At 41.4% G+C, this 20,184-nt stretch overlaps 1 protein-coding gene across 2 annotated transcripts in view; it reads left to right on the top strand.

The window, feature by feature from the left end:
- The window catches only part of ADAM12 (ADAM metallopeptidase domain 12), a 164,921-nt gene extending 145,411 nt beyond the window's left edge, over positions 1-19,510 (top strand). Inside the window, exons 15-23 of one of the 2 annotated variants that reach the window (XM_030453107.1) lie at positions 3,331-3,439; positions 3,547-3,745; positions 6,092-6,169; positions 8,141-8,249; positions 12,150-12,285; positions 12,916-13,024; positions 13,478-13,663; positions 17,820-17,950; positions 19,403-19,510. In XM_030453107.1, coding sequence (XP_030308967.1) covers positions 3,331-3,439; positions 3,547-3,745; positions 6,092-6,169; positions 8,141-8,249; positions 12,150-12,285; positions 12,916-13,024; positions 13,478-13,663; positions 17,820-17,950; positions 19,403-19,463 — 1,118 coding nt within the window. In that variant the 3' untranslated portion in view covers positions 19,464-19,510. The remainder of the gene's footprint in view (positions 1-3,330; positions 3,440-3,546; positions 3,746-6,091; positions 6,170-8,140; positions 8,250-12,149; positions 12,286-12,915; positions 13,025-13,477; positions 13,664-17,819; positions 17,951-19,402) is intronic. The other variant, XM_030453109.1, reaches the window with a different exon arrangement.
- The last annotated feature ends 674 nt before the right edge of the window (positions 19,511-20,184 follow it).

The following is a 20,184-nucleotide window of genomic DNA, read 5'->3' as shown; positions in this document are numbered from 1 at the left end:
TACAGGGTCATGATACCATAATTATCAATAGCAAAGTGAAATAAACTCAGCACATCCAGCTCAGAGCACTTAATAACTACTGGAAATCTTTCACAGATCATTTTGCTTTTGCCTATAGAGGTAGCAAAATGGGAGGGACAGGCCTTTCTGCTTTGGTTTATATGGTGCTATCATGATAAATGGGTTTCCTCCAGAAGCACAGCATTACAATTCTCCTCCTTCAGCATCCTCTGAAAACCTCATTTTAACCTGGTAGCTCCATCTGTTCAGCTTCTTACACTCTGGTATGTTTTCATCTCTAAAAAAGTCCAAATATTATGAGAAACCAGTCAGCAGAGGGAACAGCCATCTGAATCCCAAGCACCAGTGTGTTTTGCTTTGATAGCAGAGACAGAAATTGGAGCTGGAGTTTGGTTCCCAAGCTGCAGATGATCACTGGGTACCAGGTGTTCTCATACACTGACTGCTCCCAGCCTGGCAGGGGAGCAGTTTTTGTACTCCATGAGATCTGTTTTCTTGTCAGATATTATTGGTTGGGGTTCAAGCTCACTGCCTGAGCCCTGCAAGGATACTGCAGATGTGTTCTTCCTGCATCCTGCTTTCCATCATGTGCTGCACACTCCTCTTCTGCATTCACAAAAACCAGCCAGAGAAAAAAGGTTTCACCAGGTGAAAGAGGGAGATAAATACCTTAAAATCTCTTAGTAATTTCAGTGAGTGCTTTTCTCCTTCTAGCACTTTTTTTTTTTTTTTAATAAGTCTTTTTTAGGTCACTTACAGTCAAGACATAGGCATAGGTGTTCATTTAGCTTGTGGCAGCTTTTGGAGGCAAAAACCATGCTGGGTAAAGGGTGTTGGTGCCCTAGGCTGCTGCTGAACTGGTTGGGGCACAAGGATCCCAGTAAAAGGAAAAAACCCACACCCATATGAACCCTGATATTGTGTGTGGTGATGGTAGATGGAGAGGGGGCTGTTCCTTTGGCCATGTAGTTCTGAGCACGGTGATCTTTGCAGGTGTGGGAGAAAAAACCAGTTTTATTTGGCCTCTTGCTTGAGTATGGGTTGTGGTTTGGGTTTTTTTTTGCCTTCTCTCCCCTTCCCTTCTGAAGCTGGCATCATAAATGCACATCTTAATGTTTGGATCAAGCTGAATAGTTAATATTCCTGCCCTGGAAAGCTGGAGAGGAATCTACATGCTGAAAATGGAAATTTTACTTTTGCTTCTTGCACAGAGCCTTGTCTGGATGCTTTTGTTGATTTGGTGATTATTGTTTGTGGTTTAATGAAAAGAAGTGAAAGAATCCTCTGTGAGTCCCTTTTTTAATAGTTCCAGATCTGAAAAATATTCTGAACTCAGCAAGCTTGATTGTAATCTACCAAAGAATTTCAAGCTCTTGTCCAGCTCTCCAGGGAACCAAGAGCTCATATTCTGGTTCTTCTGTGCCTTTCTTTCTGAGTTTTCCAGTTCTAGTATGTAAAAATGTTAGAAGGGGAAGAGACTGCCATCTGAAGCCTCTCCAAATTGTAATACTTTGTCCTTAATAGCATTAGATTGCAGTTCAGCAGTATATACTATTAGTCAAGCCTCTGACTGTGAAATGCAGATAATTAATTGAGGCTTTAATCTTTGAATTATTAGTGAAAAGATTCACACTAAATGGAAGGTTTACAGTTCAGTCAGGTTTGTATTTCCTTCTCCAGGAATTTGACCCCTTTTTTAAAAACAACACAGCACAACACAACATTACCTATTCCCTCTGTGAAGGCTTTCAAATGAAAGCTTCAGGGTGGGGTAATAAATGATAAGTTTTACCCACAGTTAGAGGGATGAACACTTGGAAGTGGCTCAAATTTTTGGTAAAAAAAGTAACAAAACCTCAAGTATTCTGTCTCTCAGATCAGGGAACACTGTATATGTATGTATAGGAAATTGTATATTCTCAGCCTCTAGGCTATCACAGCTCTTTTTTGCTTTAGTTTGGCTGATCTATCAAAATCATAGAATTGCTCAGGCTGGGAAAGAGCTTCAAGATAATCAAGTCCAACCTTATCCTAACCCTATTGCCCTATTACCCTATTTTTTATGATAAGTACACAAATTAAAAGTAGACAAATGTATCTAGCAGGTATCTGTTAAGAGTTTTAGCCAAGGTATCTCCCCATGACCTTGGCTCCTGAAAGCAAATCTGTCCACTGGAGTAGTTGAAACATTGGCTGTGACCTGACTGTGCTGTTAATGACCTTCATGGAAAGAAAATATGGGGTTGTAAAGGGCTCTAGCAAAGGGTCTCCAAGTCTTGCAAGGAGCAGCAATTATTGGCTGGAAATAAAAGTCACATTTCACAATAGAACAAAAGGATGAAATTCTAATACATGGACTAATTAATCCTTGCAACATTCACACCAGGGAAGTAGATCCTTCACCTCTTAGAAGATTTGTGTCTTCATCTAGAAGATACCCAGTAGTTGATTGTAATTGAAGGGAAAGGGGACTGTACAAGGCAGTAGAACAGATGTTCTAATATTGCTTTTTAACTTGTGAAATGCAGGGATGAGTAATGTGTCTGCACAGACCATGCCAGTTCTCCTCCCATCAGGGAGCTCCCTTCACTCCACTTGGGATATGGTTCCATCATAAAAAAACTACAGCAGAGAAGAACCAGACACTGCCTGTCTTCCCAGATTCCTACTTCTACCACCATGGGAGAAACAACCCTTCTCTCAAGTCAGTCTTTCCTCCCATGAGTGGCTGGGTGCAGGACTAAGGTGGGGCTGGGTTCCCTTCCTCTCCCTGCTAGAGCAGCTCCAGCTAACAGCACCGTGTTCTCTTTGTGGTCACATCCCACTTTGGTTTGCAACTGAATTATTTTTTTTCTGGTTTCTTGTTGTTCTGAACTGCACTTCAAAAGGCCTTGCTTGAAAAGTATTTTCTTTAGCTTCAGCTCTTGGGCTTTGCCCAGCATCACACAGGCTTCTGTGAAATGAAGGGAGTCACCAGCTGGCCTTCGACTTGCTTCACCAAACCAGATCTGGTGCTTGCTGAAAGTTTTTGTGGCCTAGGAGGATTCCCAAGAGGGTTATCATCTAGGGAAATTCTGATAGAGAATGGGTTCTGTATTGGCTCTTGCTCAGCATTGCCAAGAGATACAAACAAGAGAGGGAAACTCTCCTGTCCAGGCACTCGGATTAGCATGCGAATCCAGCCCAGCTGTTTTATTGCTCTTATCAGGATGCAGATCACATCTTACCCTCCCCCTAAAGCATCAGTGGAGCTGATGATTAAGAGACACCTCATACGAGATGGAAGTTCTGATGAGGTTTTTGTTTCAGGTGCAAAACCTGCTCCTGGGATCTGCTTTGAGAGAGTCAACTCTGCGGGTGATCCCTACGGCAACTGTGGCAAAGACTCCAAGAGCTCCTTTGCTAAATGTGAACCCAGGTAGGACCCTTCCCCAGGAGCACAAGAACAGATGCACAGGGGTGAGAGGGAGCTCAGAACATTTGAAATGCTTTAACTAATGTGGGGGTTTTGTTTGTTCCCTCCAGAGATGCTAAATGTGGAAAAATCCAGTGTCAAGGAGGAGCAAATCGACCTGTAATTGGTACCAATGCTGTTTCCATAGAAACCAATATCCCACTCCAGGAAGGTGGCAAGATTCTGTGTCGTGGTACCCATGTCTATTTGGGTGATGATATGCCTGATCCTGGCCTTGTGCTGTCAGGAACCAAGTGTGAAGATGGAAAAGTAAGGCTTGAAGTAGTCCTGAACAAGGCAACCCTCATGCTGCAAAGTATTTTGTACTAAAGTGGCTGGTTTTGTGCTCTGGCATTTATTGATTTTTTCCACAAAATGATTGTTTCTCATGCTGAATCAGGTTTCTACTTCCTTCTTCTTTTGGCCACTCTTCTGGATTACAGATTTGCAAAGCAATGGATGTTGCTCAAGTTTGTAACTCAAGGGCAGTCCTGAGTATCTGTCCATGTAGGATAGGGGTTGGATGGAAAAAACCATACAGCAAAATACATTCCAGGATCATGAATGGATTTCTGAGAAGTTCCATGTGTTCACTTTCCCACTGCAAAATTGGCATTAAGTTGCCTGCAGTTTTCTGCTGATTAAACCTCCTCCCTTTTTCTTGCAAAAAACCTTTTTCTTCTTGCTAACCTTTTTCTTGCAAGAAAATCTATCCCTGCACACACCATTAGTAAAATATAAACCTACTGATACTCAGCCACCCAAACTGCTTTGTGCTATCATGTTTTGCAAACTTTGTGAACTATTTGACATGAACATAGCCCATTTTTTATGTGGCTGTCTCATTTACATTTTCTTTGGTAAGAAATGTCTTTGGGAGACAGCTGTGAGTTTGCAGGAGGAGGAAGGGCAAGGAGTCCAAGGAGTACTGAGATGGAGAAGGTTCCCTAGGAGATTACTTGCAAAGAAATTAAAAAAAAAATTGATAATTTGTGGTAAATTCAAATAAGCCTCTGAGTCTGACTGCTTTTGGGTTGTGTTGGATGATCAGGCTGCAATGGGAACAGGTTTAAAAGCTGTCTCTGGTGAAACTCCAGTCCTGTTACCCAAAACCCAACCCTCACAACAGTGCTAAGTCAAGCTGTTAGAAAATGTCTTTCCAAAGAAATTTCAAGGCTGGGAAAACACCCCATTATGTTTTCCTGTCAAGTATTTAATCTTTCTAATCTATCTAATGATACACAGGCACGCTATAGAATACACAGGCTAATACTTAGGAAATTGTATGTTTTACTTTGAGGACATTAGTGCATTTGTATTATGGATTAAGAATGTGAATTTAAATATTCTTGAGTTTCCTAAGCTGAAGATGCACAATTTGAAACGCAGCCATTTTAATGTGATCAGAATTCTGTGAGCTGCTGCAGGATGACTCTTTGAATGGTGAATACTGCTGCAATCAGACCATATTCTCTACATGCAGGCATGTTGATGCCAATTCACTCTAATTTCCTTCCCATTTTTCCTTCTCCCCAGGGGATAAGTGCCCCGATTAAGCATCCCCATCGTCTCCTTCAACACTATTCCCTGCTTAATGCTAATTATTGTGACTGACTTTTATTACTGAACTCAACCGAGCAAAACTGTGCAGGGATTTATGGGGTTTTTCTCTAGTTCTCTTTGGGTCAGAACAGCAGAGCAACAGTTATTCCAGTCCTATTCTTTTTTTCTTTTTTTTTTTTCATTACTGACATCCTCATCAGGCATTTGACTGTTTGGTGATACTGTTAGATGGGACTGGTCTTGCTTTCCAACAGATTTTAAAGTGACTGGAAAACAAAAATTTGAATTTTCTTACTTTGCAGATGCTATTTGTTTACTTCAGTTTCCAAAAAAACTATTATTTAAATATGGTTGGTTTATATATGAGGCTATGAAAAAAAAATGTTCATCTTGGGAAAACTCTCAAGTGCTCTCAGTTTTGCTGAAGAACATTGATGAGCTTGTATACATTGATAACCTCAGCTGAATATTCAGGCTGTGCTGGGTCCAAACTCTGTAGTAGCATGAGTAAGTCTGGTGCTATGGATAGAAACAGCCCTCTGGTAATTTACACCATGAGGGGATCTGAACCTTTCCTTGAAGAACCATCTCCTATGGGGAATATGAATGCAGCCAGATCAGGTACATTGAGTCCTCCTCAATGCATTCCTAGTGCTGAAAAAATGCGAATTACTGGGCTTTTAAATCAGCTGAAAACCCCCCAAACCCTAGCAGCTCATCAGGAGTAGCAGCTGCACAGGAGCTATGGCTGAAATCAAGCTCTGGGCAAGATGTTGATGGAGAAGAGTAGTCAGCTTCCCCAGAGCTGGACCCAGAAAAAAGAAAAAAGCAGGAAAATAATAACAATAATAATAATAATAATAATAATAATAATAATAATAATAGTAACAACACTTAATTTCTCTGTCCTTACCTTTGTGTCAGTGAGACATATGTATTGGGAAACCTTTAGCAGCTGCAAGAAGCACTGGTGGATGAGGAGATGTAGAGGAGAGGGACATGATGCCTGGGGAGTTCTGTCCCTCCTACAACTCCCTCTCTCTCATTTTTCAGATTTGCCTGAATCGCCGGTGCCAGAACACGAGTGTCTTTGGTGTACACAAGTGTGCAACCAAGTGCCATGGACGTGGAGTAAGTTTTGGGGTTTTTTTTTTTTAGGCTCAGTCAATGAACACTGGAGAAGAAATTGTTTTACACCATAGCTTTGGGATCTGTGATTTTTTGCAGTCAAAATGACTGCAATGCATTTTTTCTATGTGTTTCCCTTTTCTGTGTCCCTTCTATGAACTGCCAGCCAGGAAATGATATTTATTTAACAAAGGAATATTTATCAGCCCCCATCTTGTGCTCAATTAGCAGTCTGTGATAAAAAGGAATTTTGTCATCTTCAAAGCAATTTTCAGCCCAACCTGTCTTCATGAAGAGTTCCCATTAGCATTTCAAAAAATGCAGTTCCCCGTGTGGAGACAGAGAAATTAAAACATGCATTTGAATTGAGAGTCAACTGGAAAAGCATTTCCAAAAGTTTTAAGCAAAGCTAAGCCACATTGATGAGTTTCATGGAATGAAAGTGGTGCAGGATCAAAAAAACTGAGGAGTTAATAATATCAAAGTGTTTTGAAACCTAGTTTATATTATGAATATGTTAATTATGTCCAGCTATGCCTTATTAACCTTGATTTGCTGATGATCTGTTTGTTGCCATGAAAAGCTCTGGCAACCACATCTGAATAGCCACAGGAAATTCTCTGACCTCTCCAGAGAAGGGATTTTAATTTGCTTTAACTTGTTTTATCATCCCCCATTTGCAAACCTGTGAGTGGTGGTGGTGCTGCAGGTTGGCACTGGGCTGGAATGAGCAGCAGCTCAGACTCAGGCTGGCATCTCCATCTCTGGATGCTGGAGAACCCCTGGTGACTCCTGAGGAGGAAGAAATGATCTTGAGGAATTGTAGATGGGGACTCCTGTAGAGCTTTAATTTAAAAAATAATGCTAAACTAATTAAATTCTTAATTATCTTGCTCTCTTTGAAAGTAATTTTTTTTCCTTTTTTTTTTTCCTTTTTTTTTTCTTTTCTGGCATTTCCCATGGCCACAGCCAGTCTAAGCAATGTGAATGATTTTTATCCTCTGCAGTGACAGCCAGGATGATCTTTCTGAAGCCCTTCCAGCTGACTTTGCCAGGAAAATGCATACTGGCAAAAACTCCTGTGAACAAACTGGTTCTACTGAGAACCCCACTTACTAATCTCTTGTGGGGTTTCTCCGTGGTGGTGGATGATCAGTGATCAGTGTTAGCACAGAGTTTAGGACCATACTAACAAAAAATTTCCTTACAAATCATTTTGAACACCTACACATGGCTGTGCCAGCTCTGTTCTCTGCAACTTGTATTTTTTTTTATTTTTTTTTGCCCAGCTCAGCTCATGTCCTGTCAATACAGAATGGAGATTTGGGCACTGTCACACAGCCACAGCTTGGGTGGCAGCAAAAGGAAATAAAAAGTTGGTTTTTTGATGGCCATTTGGGACTGTGAGGGAAAAGCCATGAGTCTACCAGCTCCTTCTGCTCTGCACAGGGGGAACAAGCTGATGTTAATGATGCTCTCCTAGTCTCTGGGTAAATCAAGCCTTGCTGCCTGGTCCTAACTCAGATTAAAGCCACTGAGGACACCTGATGGGCAGAGCAGGGGATATCTAAGGGGGGTTCTTCAGTTTCTGAGTCTTCAAGTGGGCTGACAAAGCTTTACAGCCTTAGCAGCTGAGAGAGACTCTTGTTCCTGTGAAGTCAGAAGGAGCAGAAGTGACAAACCAGATAAGGTTGCTGCTGGAGGCAAAGAGAGAATGAGATTTAAGAGCTGTGCCACTCTCCTTGCATTATTGAAGCTGTCAGCTGGTGCAGCTCAAACAAATAAATCCTAATGTTGGGTTTGGATACCTGTTGTGGTGCTTTGTGTACCAGGTACCAGAGCATCCCTTGTCTTCTGTAAATCTTATTTTTTTCAGATGTGTCACTCTCTGATGAGGAGGCCTCATCAGGCAGTGCTGCTCTGGGGTATCCCAGGTCACTCTTTCCATGTTAACACATTTGTCTTGTTTTGCAGGTCTGCAACAATAAAAAGAATTGTCACTGTGAGGCTGACTGGGCCCCCCCCTTCTGTGACCAACCTGGCTTTGGTGGCAGCCTGGACAGTGGGCCAGTTAGGCAAGCAGGTGAGGAGGGATCTACCCTTTTCCTGGTGCTCCTGTGGGAAAGAGGAGAAATGCAAAGTGTCATCTCCTAAGCAATGAGCTTGCAAGATTGGCAAAGAAATCAGGAAATCAAATGGCTTAATCCAAAAGGTAGGGAAGCAAAAGGCAGGCAGGCTGAGTGCATCCATCTTCTGGCACAGCTAAAGGCACAGTGGTCCTGGTGGGTTCTTTTCTTTGCCTTCTTATTTGCCTTTTTCCAAGATCCATGGTCAAGTTCAGGAGCTCCCTGCAATAAGTAGGAAAGGGCATTGATGTAACCAGGGGTGAGGAGGCAGCTCCCACACTGGAGCTGATCCTCTTGCCATGGCAGATGAAGGTGCAGTACTCTTGGATTCACCTTGAGATGTGCCCAGGAACAAAGATCTCCCCCAGGTGCATCAGGACTGAAATACCTGAGTCAGTACCCAACCTGCTGCTCTATCCTGTGCCAAGTGAAAGAGTGGCTATTGCAATGGTTTTAAATGCAAAAATATTGCTTAACTAAAAATCAGCAATATATCTGATATTGTTCTTTTAAGGAGGATCTTTTTTACTGTGGAAAACAGCAGATATCTGGCTGTATCATATCAAAATTCCATTTTATAGCTCTCTTCCAAATGTTACCAGAAGTTGCCCAGACATACAATAGCAATAGGGGACTGGCATTTTCTATAACTTGCATTTTGATTTCCCCTTGTTCAGTTTGCAGAAGAGTGGCTGCAGGATCTTATTCCAAATTTGCCCAACCTTAGAAGGAATTATTTCTATGCCTTGTGAACTTTTAGTGTCTGATAATCAACACATGGCAGTTTTCCTCCTGAGTGCTGAAACATTAGTGACTTCCTCAGAGATGTTTGGGATTTATGGCTGAGTAAGTGACAGGACAAGCAGTCTACTTGCATATATCTATATCTATCTATATATATATAAAGTAAAACTTGCTGGAAAATTATCAAATTCCATATGAATAATATAATTCAAATGCAAAATAGACTGTATTCTCTACTTGCCAGATCCTGCAGTGAATTGTAATATTAGATTTATGACATCATGGTAATTTCCATGACAAAGCTTCACATTATGATTTCACTGATGAAAGAGCTTTTTCATTTAAAGTACCTGCCAGTTGGAAAGACAGCAAAGAACCCATGCTCAGGCACTGAAGAAGAATGGTTACTTGTCTGTTAAATGTTTCCTTTTAAGACTTGCTCTGAAGCATTAGAGCCCCTTTCAGCTTACCTGAAAGGTAACTGTCTAGGGAGCCACAAATTATAATTTAATTATGTGCTGCACAGACACTGCTAACTGGAGAAGACAAATATGGGACAGCTCTGATAATTCTTGCATTTTGTGTTTTGGAATCTAATCCTTCAATTTAACAGAAAATTGTTATAACAATAGTTTAATATAGTGTGGTAGTTTCACATCTTGCTCAAAATGTGGGAACAAACAAATATGGAAATTGCTAGAGGACCTGATATCCTATCACTGACACTTGGATTTATATATGAACACTTGATGGGGTGGTTTGGATTATGATCTGAGGGCCTTGAACATCTCTAAATCAAATTACAGAAGGATTAGCTCCATAAAACTCTTTCATCTTAGTCAAACAAGGCACGTGGTCTCATTAGTGTTTTGTAACTGGCTTTACCCAGCTGACTTAGAACAAACCTGTGTGTTTGACACTGTATTTTTCTCACAAAGAAGCCTTAAATATTTGTTAGGTAGAGGAGTTAATTAATTTAAATTGTGTAATCTTATTAATTTTATTAGTCTTTGAGAGGTGCTGAGGGATTTATTATTCTGCAGTGCTAGAAGGTAAAAAGTGGAGCAGTTGGTGCCCCCATCACCAACTGTAGCAGGAGGAGCCTTTCTTGCTCCTGAGGCTCGACGAGCTGCTGGCTTCTCCATTGCCTCACACAAGAGTGAGCTGAGCTGCCTCTGTGGGTGTGTGTCCCACCTTTATTGGCCCCCTGGTCTTGCTCATGCCCAATAGGGGCCTGTCCTAATCAGGCACAGGTGGACTCACACCCACTCTTTGGCAACTCGAGGCACCTGGTTTATCTTGTTTCTCTACATTTCCCCCCCCCCTATTTTTTTTTTATAGCTTACAACACTGATTACAGGATTTTTACAAACATTTTACACTTACAGCTTACGGGATTTAACCCTAGCTTCTAAGACACAACACTGAACATTACACTTAAACATACAAACATACACTTATAGCTTACGGGATTTAACCCTAGCTTCCACTGACACAAACATACAATTACACATTTTTTTTTACACATACAAACATATACTTTTCACAAAGTCTCTGGACTTGAGTTGTTCTTCTCCCTCCTGTATCTGCTCTTCTCTTGGCTTCCCTCTGCTCAGGGGTTTCCAAAGAGCTTGCTGGTTCCTCATAGGTTTCTGCTTCCTCATGGGATTACGGGATTTAACCCTTCCTCATGGGATTCCATACACGGGTTTTAACCCCTCCTCATGGGATTCCATCCTCCTGGCTTCCCTCTCCTCAGGGGTTTCCAAAGAGAGAATCCTTATCTTGGCTTCCCTCTGCTCAGGGGTTTCCAGTCCAAAGAGCTTGCTGGTCATACCTTTCAGGGAGAATGTTAGCCCAGGCACTTTTTCAAATCAGGGAGAACGTTCCTGTTGCCAGCTCCTCACACTGCTGCCTTTCAGAAGTTGTTCTTCTTTCAAGTTGCCCGCATTCTCCACCAACTGTAGCAGGAAGAGCCTTTCTTGCTCCAGAGGCTCAACAAGCTGCTGGCCTCTCCATTGCCTCGCACCAGAGTGAGCTGAGCTGCCTCTGTGGGTGTGTGTCCCACCTTTATTGGCTCCCTGGTCTTGCTCATGCCCAATAGGGGCCTGTCCTAACCAGGCACAGGTGGACTCACACCCACTCTTTGTCAACTCGAGGCACCTGGTTTATCTTGTTTCTCTACAACCAACTGTTGGTGTTGCTTGTTCAGTGTTCCTGCCTGGTCACCAGCATCCCAGTGAGCTGAGTTTAGGAGATGTTGCCAGTTGAAAATCCATCAGGATAAGACAGAGAGTGATGCTAAGTTACCAGAGCAAAGATTAAAGATGTTTCTTCTGCTGCAGCAGTGTGTATTCTTCAGGTCAGCACTCCTGAAGAATCACAGCATCCTCTCCTCCAAGCAGAGCTGGCTAAGGATTTTTTTTTTCAGCTGGAAGTTGTCTAGTCAGGGGTCACCTCTCTGTTGTGCCTCTCTTAGGTCCCAGCAAGGTATTTAGAGAAGCTTAAAGCACTCTGAGAACTGGAACAAGGAGAGAAGGCAGCAGCTCCTTGCTGAGCAGAGCATCCCTCAGAGAGCACCCCACAAAGCCCTGCTGTGAACTGAAAAGAGATTTCAGCCTGGTTGCCAAAGCACAAAAAACTCCACCTTAAAATCTGGTTATAAGGGCACCAGGGTTATTGCTTGTGTTTGAGGGACAGAATATTTCAAAGCTTGCACTTGGCCCAAGCCATGATTTAGGCATTTGTCTCCTTCTCAACCATTAACCCAGCACTGCCAAGGCCACCACTAGTCCATGTCCCTCAGCACCACATCTACCTGGCTTTTATTTGGACTATGAGAGAATGCAATGGAATAGTTCCATGGAAAGGAACCTAAAACCCTGTATTTTAACCAGTTTTTTCCCCGTGTTAAAGAAAACTTAAAAACAGACCAAAATTCGAGCATCACTCTGGAAGAAACAAGTTTCTGAATATTTCCTTTGTAGTTTATTCACTCCACCTGCAGTGCAGTCAGAAGCCCTGGCCAGGCAGCAATGTTTTGCTCCATCCATATAAAACCCTTGAAGAAAGGTGGCTCTGGGGAGAAGTTAATTCCCTGTGTTTTGTTGCAGGTAATAAGAGTTTAACCATAGGAGTGCTGATAACCATTCTGTGCCTTATCTTTGCTGGATCAGTCATGTATCTGAAAAGGAAAACTTTCATGAGATGGTTGGTTACAAGTAAGAAGACCACAATAGAGAAACTAAGGTATGAGCATTCTCCTGAATTATACTCTTAATAATTATGAGTAGAAAGCTGTAAATGTGGCAGCTCCACCTTGACATGGTGTGGATATGTCAGGAACAAAGAGCCAGGCTTTAAGAAGTATTCTCCAAGTATTAACAGCAGTGGTTTTCCTCCTTCAGTTTAACTTTATTGATTGTCAGTAAAGGATGTAGGTTTGGGCTTGACAATCTTTCTCTTTTCTTTTGTATTAAAAAATCAAGCAGTGAAGGAAGTATTGCCTTCCTTTCCATTTACTTGAAATAGTTTCATTTCCTTGCATGGCCTTTTATCTAAACTCAGTCGAGTGAGCTGAAACTTTCATATTTGAGGTCATTACTGTTTAAATGCCAGATTCATTAGAATAGTCTCTTGGGTGTTACAAAACTGCATTTCCACAGATTGCAGAAGCTAATTTAACAGACTACTGGTTTCCAAAAAATCAATATTTATTTTTATTCTTGCAGGAGCGCTTAGGCAATTTTTACTTTCCTTGTTTACTATAAAAAGTCAGAAAGTCCATGCAAAATCTCATTCTGGAAAGAGGCTACTGTTTAAAAAAAAAATGTTATAAAGCAGAATGTGGTGTTCAGTGATTACATGTTTGCATTGCAGGTCTGTGAGCCCAGCAAGGCCCTCCAGTTCATTGGAGCCTAATCATGTGCATACCCCATCTCTCAGTAAAAATCTCATTGTGAAGCCACAAAATACAAACATACAAAAGGTGAGTCCCTAAATATTTGAGGAAAAAAAAAAAAAAAAAGAAAAAAAAACCCCAAACAAAAAAAGATTATCTATTTTGGCTCTCATTGAGGCAATTTATTATAGCACAATTATTACTTGATTCTAGCATCATGTAGAATGAAAAATATGTAAAATTTGTAGGCTTCAAAAGACAGTGATGGCTTCCAGATTTAGACTTTAGGTGAAAGTGCCAAGTACAGAGAATAAATAGTTGAGTTTCTGGGAGAGAGAACACCAGAACCCTGCACCTGAAGGGTGAAGGACTGGTACTCGAGTAGGGCTTCAGAAGCTGTTAATTGCTTCTCTGCTTGCAGAGGTGTTGAAGGTAGATAAAAAACAAGCAGAAGAGAAGAGCAAGTGAATAACATAGATTTTGATAGCAGCAATAAGGCTTGAAGTCTGCAATTACTGTCTGGGGGGGTTGTTGTTACAGAGAGATGGCCCCAGGCGGCCGCTGCCGTACCAGGTCGTGGACATCAGTGACCCCGTGAAGCCACACAGGGCTGTGCCCCAGTTAAAAACACCCCAGAGAGTCCTGCCACCCCTTCCCCAGCTGCCCTGCCATGAAGCTGTGCCTGAAAGACCCCTACCAGCTACCCCTTCACTGAGGTTTGCCCAGGTAACCATGGATTTTCATTGAGCTTCTCCCCTGTTTGATGTTCAGGGGGTATCTCCGGGTGGTGAGTAGGAATGGGATGTGTTCTCATCTTCCACACTGGCCTTTTTTTCTCCCCAGTATTTCCTACAGACCACAGTTTAGAAATGCAGCACAGGTGATTTCATAAAGATGTTTTGAGTTTCCATTTTGCTGGTGGGAGTTTAGGGTGGTTTCTGCCAGCTGAGGCTGTGATGCTAAAAGGGAGCATCAGAGACACAAGCTCCATGCTAGGGGCAAACACAGGCTCCTTGTGCCAGCTGCCCAGCCAGAGGGGAATGTGTACCATTTATTAGCAAGGTGTCAAATACAGTGATATAGTTTAGGACATCAGGTTGCAGTTGTCTGGAGTGAGAGCAAAAAGTCCATTAGCTTGATGTGCTTCTGTTCTGCTAAGGGGTGGATGAATTGCATTCTTTATTTTTTTTTCCCCAGAGCAGAGATATGGAAAGCAGATTTGTAATTACCTGCACTATTTCATGCAGACATACCTTTCACTGCAATGCTTAAACAGAGCTGGTAACCTTGTGGGTTTGGTTTGGTTTGGTTTCTTTTTTTTTGCTTTTTCATTATAAGATGCATCTCAAGGCAACGTTCAGAGAGGGAGATGAAACTGTCTGTGCAGTTGTCTGCATTAAATTGTACTTTTAGCTTGATTTGGAGTGTGGCTGTGCCTAAACAAGCAATCAGGCACCCAGCTCCTTCTGTTTTGTAGACACTGTGCTATTCTGGGTGAAGTACAAGATTTAAATGAAGGGAATGTCCTGATCAACAAGCAACCTGAAATGAGTATCACTGTGGTTTAGATGCACATACTGAAAATCCATACTCAGGGAGCTGTGTTCTGAGTGTCCCCACTTGGAACCCAGCAAGGATGTCCAAGGATGGAGCTGATCCCAGGGCTTGATAGGAGGAGACAGCTATGAGAAGCAGTTGCTGAAGTGCAGTGCTTGGAAAAGCAGCTGTCAAAAGACTAAAAAAACCAAAAAGGGATGAGGCAGGGCAGCTCAGCCCTGGCAGTGTGCTTATGTACTGTGACAGCAGAAAAAGTGTGTCTAGTTTTAATTTTGTCTGTCTGAACACTCAGTCACTCCAGTTAGAGCCATCTTTTGCAAGGGTGGCTGGATTATTAATCACTTTTAGAGAGTTTTAAGCTTTTTCTTCTTACCCTTTCCATCTTGCTACCAGTCATTTATTTTCCATCTCAGGGGAAGGGGAAGTACTGATTCTTTTGAAAATCAATTCTGCAGGAAATCTGAAGTAGTATTTGTTTGTGCTGCTTTTGTCTTTAGCTCCAATGGTTTTGATGTGTATTTTCTTGTATTCCTTAAAACGTTCTGCATCTTATTCACAGTGATCAAAGTTAAGATTTTAAGTGCTTTTCTGTTCCTTAATCCAATGGTTCCTTTAAAAGAAAGAAAAACAGGTGAAATTTCTTCTTACCTAGCAACTAACAGGTTTAGACATTTTCCTGCAAGCAGAACACAGCTGGAGAAAAGGCTTTCCAAGAAAAAGGAATAATTTCTCATTCTGATGGTACATCTGTATCTACCCCAGCCTCTCACTGCAGACCAAATCAGCCCCATGCTGATTCCTCAGTGCCCTCCCCTTCCAGTCCCACATGAAGTGCAAAGGAGAACACCAGATCTCTAGGAGCTGCATTACCAAAGACAGACAGGTCTGAAAGTGCCAAAAAGCTTCTCAGTTTAGCAGCTCCAATTAATTGTGACTGTTGCTCCATCAAGACCAACATCACTGTTATCAGTTTCCAGTTGCTGCATAAACCAGAAGTACAATAAACAGGGGATTGACTCAGGGCAACCTTGAGCTGAAAAAGCAAGAGTGGCCTCTTTTAAAATGATGTATTAAATGGTGTAAAATGAGTCCTGACAACTCAAAATTGTCAGAAATAGCTACTTTTTATATTCCAGGGACACAAAGAACATTCTATAGGAAGAAAATCTCTTCTTCTGAAGTTAATAATTTCACTCCCTCAGAGTTTCGGTGGAGCAAATTAACTTGAGTAGAGTTTTGCCCTAATTTATGTAGATACAACTTAATCTATTGCTCCAGCACTCTCTTGGAAGTGCATCCATCAGGTCATCGAGAGGAAGCACTTTAAAAATCATTGCTACATTCATAATGCCATCCAGATGCTCAGAGCTGCAGCACAGTGCTAAAGTAACCACTCACTGTTTCTATGGCTCCACAGCTGCCTCCTCCTTCTTCTCTCCTTCTGAGAGGGATATTGAAGCAGGAGCTGCTTTCCTGCTGCCTCTGGGCTTCAAGCAGTGAATAGCTAAGGCACAACATACTAAGTAGGCTCTTACACAACTCCTTTCCCCTCTAGTGGCTGTTGAGACAGCAATGGATTATTATTTTGCTATAAAATTTCCTTTCAGATGTAATAGCAAAAAAAAAAAACCCAAAAAAACCCCACAACCCATCACCAAAAAAACCCAAAAACAACAAAACAAAACAAAACAAAACAAAACAAAACCAATTAAAAAAAAATAAAAACAGAAAGAAACCCCAAATCCACAACACTTACCAAACGAACTGCTGCCAAGTTTAATATAAAACAATTAAACAGATTTTTTCCTTTCAAATGCTCTGCTAAGGCTAATGTGCTTTATATAGAGGCCAGGTTCCCAGTCAGTATAAATCAGTGCAGCACCCCTGCAATCAAGGAACCAATGCAGGTTGATACTGACTCTGGGTCCAGTTTGTGCATTCCCATGTGCTCCCTTCTCCTTGCTTTTGTTTCTCTTAGCATTCAGTTGCTGCCTCAGATGCTGTCATTATCTTAGCACCAAAATATCTCTCATATTTTGCAGGTCCTCCTTATGACAGGAAATAATAGGGTTTGGTATTTTTACTTTCCCCCTCACAAAGCTGAGCTGGGCTCAGCCCCTGCTCGTGCTGCCAGAGTTATTCTTGTTAATAGCTCCTCCATCACCTCAGACTGGCATTGGCCAAAGAGGAGTAACACAAATGAATTTTCCATGTAGAAAAATTGAGGGAAAAAAACCTCTTCTCACCCAGTGCCTTTCAGGAGAGAACCTTCTGCCAGCTGCTTATTTAAAAAATAAACCAGTGGAACAAAGTGAAGCTTCACGTGCCTGATCTCTTGGTAGCTGCACAAAATCAGAATTATGTTTTCTTCTCTCTAGGAAAGATGGAAAAACAACAACAATATTTAAAGCAAGATTTCCTCAAATACAGACAGTGTATTAAATGCTAAGTCACTGATATAAAACTGGACAAAGAAATCTGGGCATGAACTCTTTGTATTGAGGAGCTGAAGGGGGGGATGCCCTGAATATGCCCTGAATAAAAGGGGGGGGAAGCAGCAGATCTGGTCCCATCAGCACTGAAAATCAATCCCTCCTGACTCTCAGGTGTTGGTCAGCTCTAGGACACAGCTAATAAACCCAAAGAAAGTAAGAAGCAGAGTTCTCTATGTTCATTCATCCTTACCAGATCTTAAGCTCTCCAGACCTTTGTTTTTGGCTAAATTGGAGAGTTTCTGTGTGCCCTGAGCAAGTCACTTAATCTATCCCAGCTCCTCATAATGAAGACCACAGATAGACATGTTACCATGTCTGCAGTGCCTCAAGGACCACACAGAAGAGACAAGAGCTCATGCCTTACAGCAGATGACTTCTGTTCTTTATTAATGAATCATTTAATTCCACAGCACAGAAAGCACAGCAGCATCTAAAAAAAAAAAAAAAAAAAAAAAAAAAAGAAATTATAAACTCCACAGATGCTACCAATTCAAACTGGACTCGAGCAGTTTGTTCCTGTGGTCATCTGAATTTGCATTTTAAAGTAATTTCTGGTATTTCCATCTTTTTATGTGACTACTTCTACACTTTTATGTATTTGGTCTATGGGGTTTTTTTTTTTGCATTTACCACCAATTAATCATCAACCTCAGCACAGATGCACCCTGTATTTTTAGAGTAAAGAATCAAATGAAATAAAATCATTAAAATACAGTATTGGAAGTGGTTTAAACTTTTTTTACTGTTCATTACAATAAAAGTTATGGCTTACTCCTTCCAACTTTGCTGTGTCCATTCTGCAGACTAACATGAAGCCTTCTGTTTTACAGCAGGAAAGCCACAAACCAAACCCTCCCCAGAAGCCTCTCCCAGCTGACCCTCTGACCAAAGGGCGCTACAATGGGCTCTGCACACCAGGACCTGGCCACCCAAAAGCTCTGCCCCACGTTGCTCCTGCAAGGTCAGTTCTGATCAAAATCCCTTGGTTTGTAGCCCTTCAGTGACAGGTTTAAAATGTAGCAAGGATCATAGAATCTCACACTGGTTTGAGTTGAAGGGACCTTAAGGATCACCCAGTTCCATCCCCCTGCCATGGTCAGGGACACCTCCCACAGCCCAGGGTGCTCCAAGCCCCATCCAACCTGGGCTGAGACACTGCCAGGGATGGGGCAGCCACAGCTTCTCTGGGAAACCCAGGGATATTCTCCCAGGGAATATGAATTTCAGTCTTCCCTCAACCACACAAATCTCACTACCAAACACAACCTCATACCTGTCCTCCAGCAGCCTTCGAACATGAGTCTTAATCTTAGGGGATCTGAAACATAAGGTCCAGTAGAGATGGAAAAGAAAATAAAATAAAACCCAGGCTTCCTAAAAAGTGTCACCTTATAGAATGAATGCCAGCCATGTCCATTTGTATAGATGTAAAGATGAAATCATTCTCCCCGTGAATAAGATTGCCAAGTAGTGGCCATGTAAGAGAGAGCAGGTGCCTGAAGGAAGGACCTTGCCTTGAAGGTAATTTGCTAATTGCCTCCTCTTCATTAGGAATTGGATTCAGAATAAATCTCTGCATCATACTGGGAGCTGTAAGTCGTCTGGTTGAGAGTGGGATGGGTAGAGCCAATAGGCAGATATTTTTGGCAGTGGAAGAGTCCATAGAGCTGTCAAACAGAGCTGAAAGCAGAGCAGGAATTGCCATCAGGTTTTAGTGACATCACATCACAGATTTTTAGTGACTGACTTCCACACAAGTATGAGAATGTCTACTACATAGGAAGGTTTGACTGTAAACATTTGACTGTATATTTACAGAACCTATCCATTAAATAGAATTCCTTGCAAAAGAAAGGAGTTAATGAGCACCAACTTCAAGAGAAACAAAGCAGAAAAAACTTTCCTCCTCAGACCACCTACAGAATGAGGCTGAGAACTGAGTGCTGTCAAGATCAACCACCAATAAAAGCAATTTTCCATTCACAGATTGCACAATGGAACAGCAATTTCTATCATCTGAAAATAATACCCAAAGTGTTCCAAAAGAACAGAAATTATACTCTTCAAAAACAAACAAGCAAACAAAAAAGGATCTTGGAAAAAAAAATATAATCTGCAACTGAAATAACAATGCCCAGAGTTAATGGGCAAAGTCAATTATGTTTTTTTAACCCAGTCTTCTTCAGTTTCCTTTGAATAGAAAGGGAGCTCCAAGGAAGATAAGATGTGTATTTTAAGCTACAGGAATCTGAGCTCCTCCCAGTATGAGAATCCCTTGCTACGTGTCTGAAGTTTGCTTGGATAATTCTCAAAGGTTTTACCATTCATCTTGACACTCAGGCATGATGCTAACAGTAAGAACTGACACAAGTGTAAATCACAATTTTCTATTTTCTTCTTTTTTTCCCTGCAGACCTGCTCCTAAGCATCCACCACAGGTATCCAGGTCCAGCAACACTGCCAATGTGAAATGACCAGAAAATCCAATACCTTTATTTTAAAAAAGTGAAGACAGAAGTTTGCACTATCTTTAAACTCCAGCTGGAGTTCAGTTTTATGACAATACTTAGAATTTTTAATGTTTAAAACAGCATTATTTTTAAGAATTCTGAGCTACTGCCTTTGGTGCTGTGCTGTGCTATGGTGCTCTGTATACTTGCTCAGGTACTTGTAAATTATTAATTTATGTTGAATATTTATTACAGTGCAGTGCACTGTAGTAGATATTTTTACCATAGCTGAGTTTTCCTAGAAAAGGAAACCTTTTTTTTGTAATATTTCATTGAACTTGAAGAATTCTGCTCTATTGGTCCTACATAGAGTTGGTAGGTTTGATCTCTTCTTTAAGGAGTGCTGATACTCATGGGTAAATCAAATGTAGAAACAACTCAGTCTCAATGGGTCATAAACAAACTTTTGAATAAATATGTCAGGGTAAAAAAAATAAAATAAAATAAAATAAAATAAAACCTCTTGTGGAACACGGTGGAATGCCTGATACCTGCACACAGAGGTGCCACATGTATTTAACCAAAGTGTCACTCAGTGTTTGCAGGTGTACTGTAATTCCAGCTTTCATGTTACTGTTTGAAATGCTCAAGAAATCTGTGCTGGAAGAGGATGTTTTCCCTTTGGACAAGTTCTCTCACTGAAGAAGTACTGTATAGCATAAAACTGTATTGTTTTGAACCTCAT

Source organism: Calypte anna, chromosome 6 (assembly GCF_003957555.1).
Source record: "Calypte anna isolate BGI_N300 chromosome 6, bCalAnn1_v1.p, whole genome shotgun sequence".
Taxonomy (NCBI): Eukaryota; Metazoa; Chordata; class Aves; order Apodiformes; family Trochilidae; genus Calypte; species Calypte anna.
This window is presented reverse-complemented; position numbering and strand designations above follow the sequence as displayed.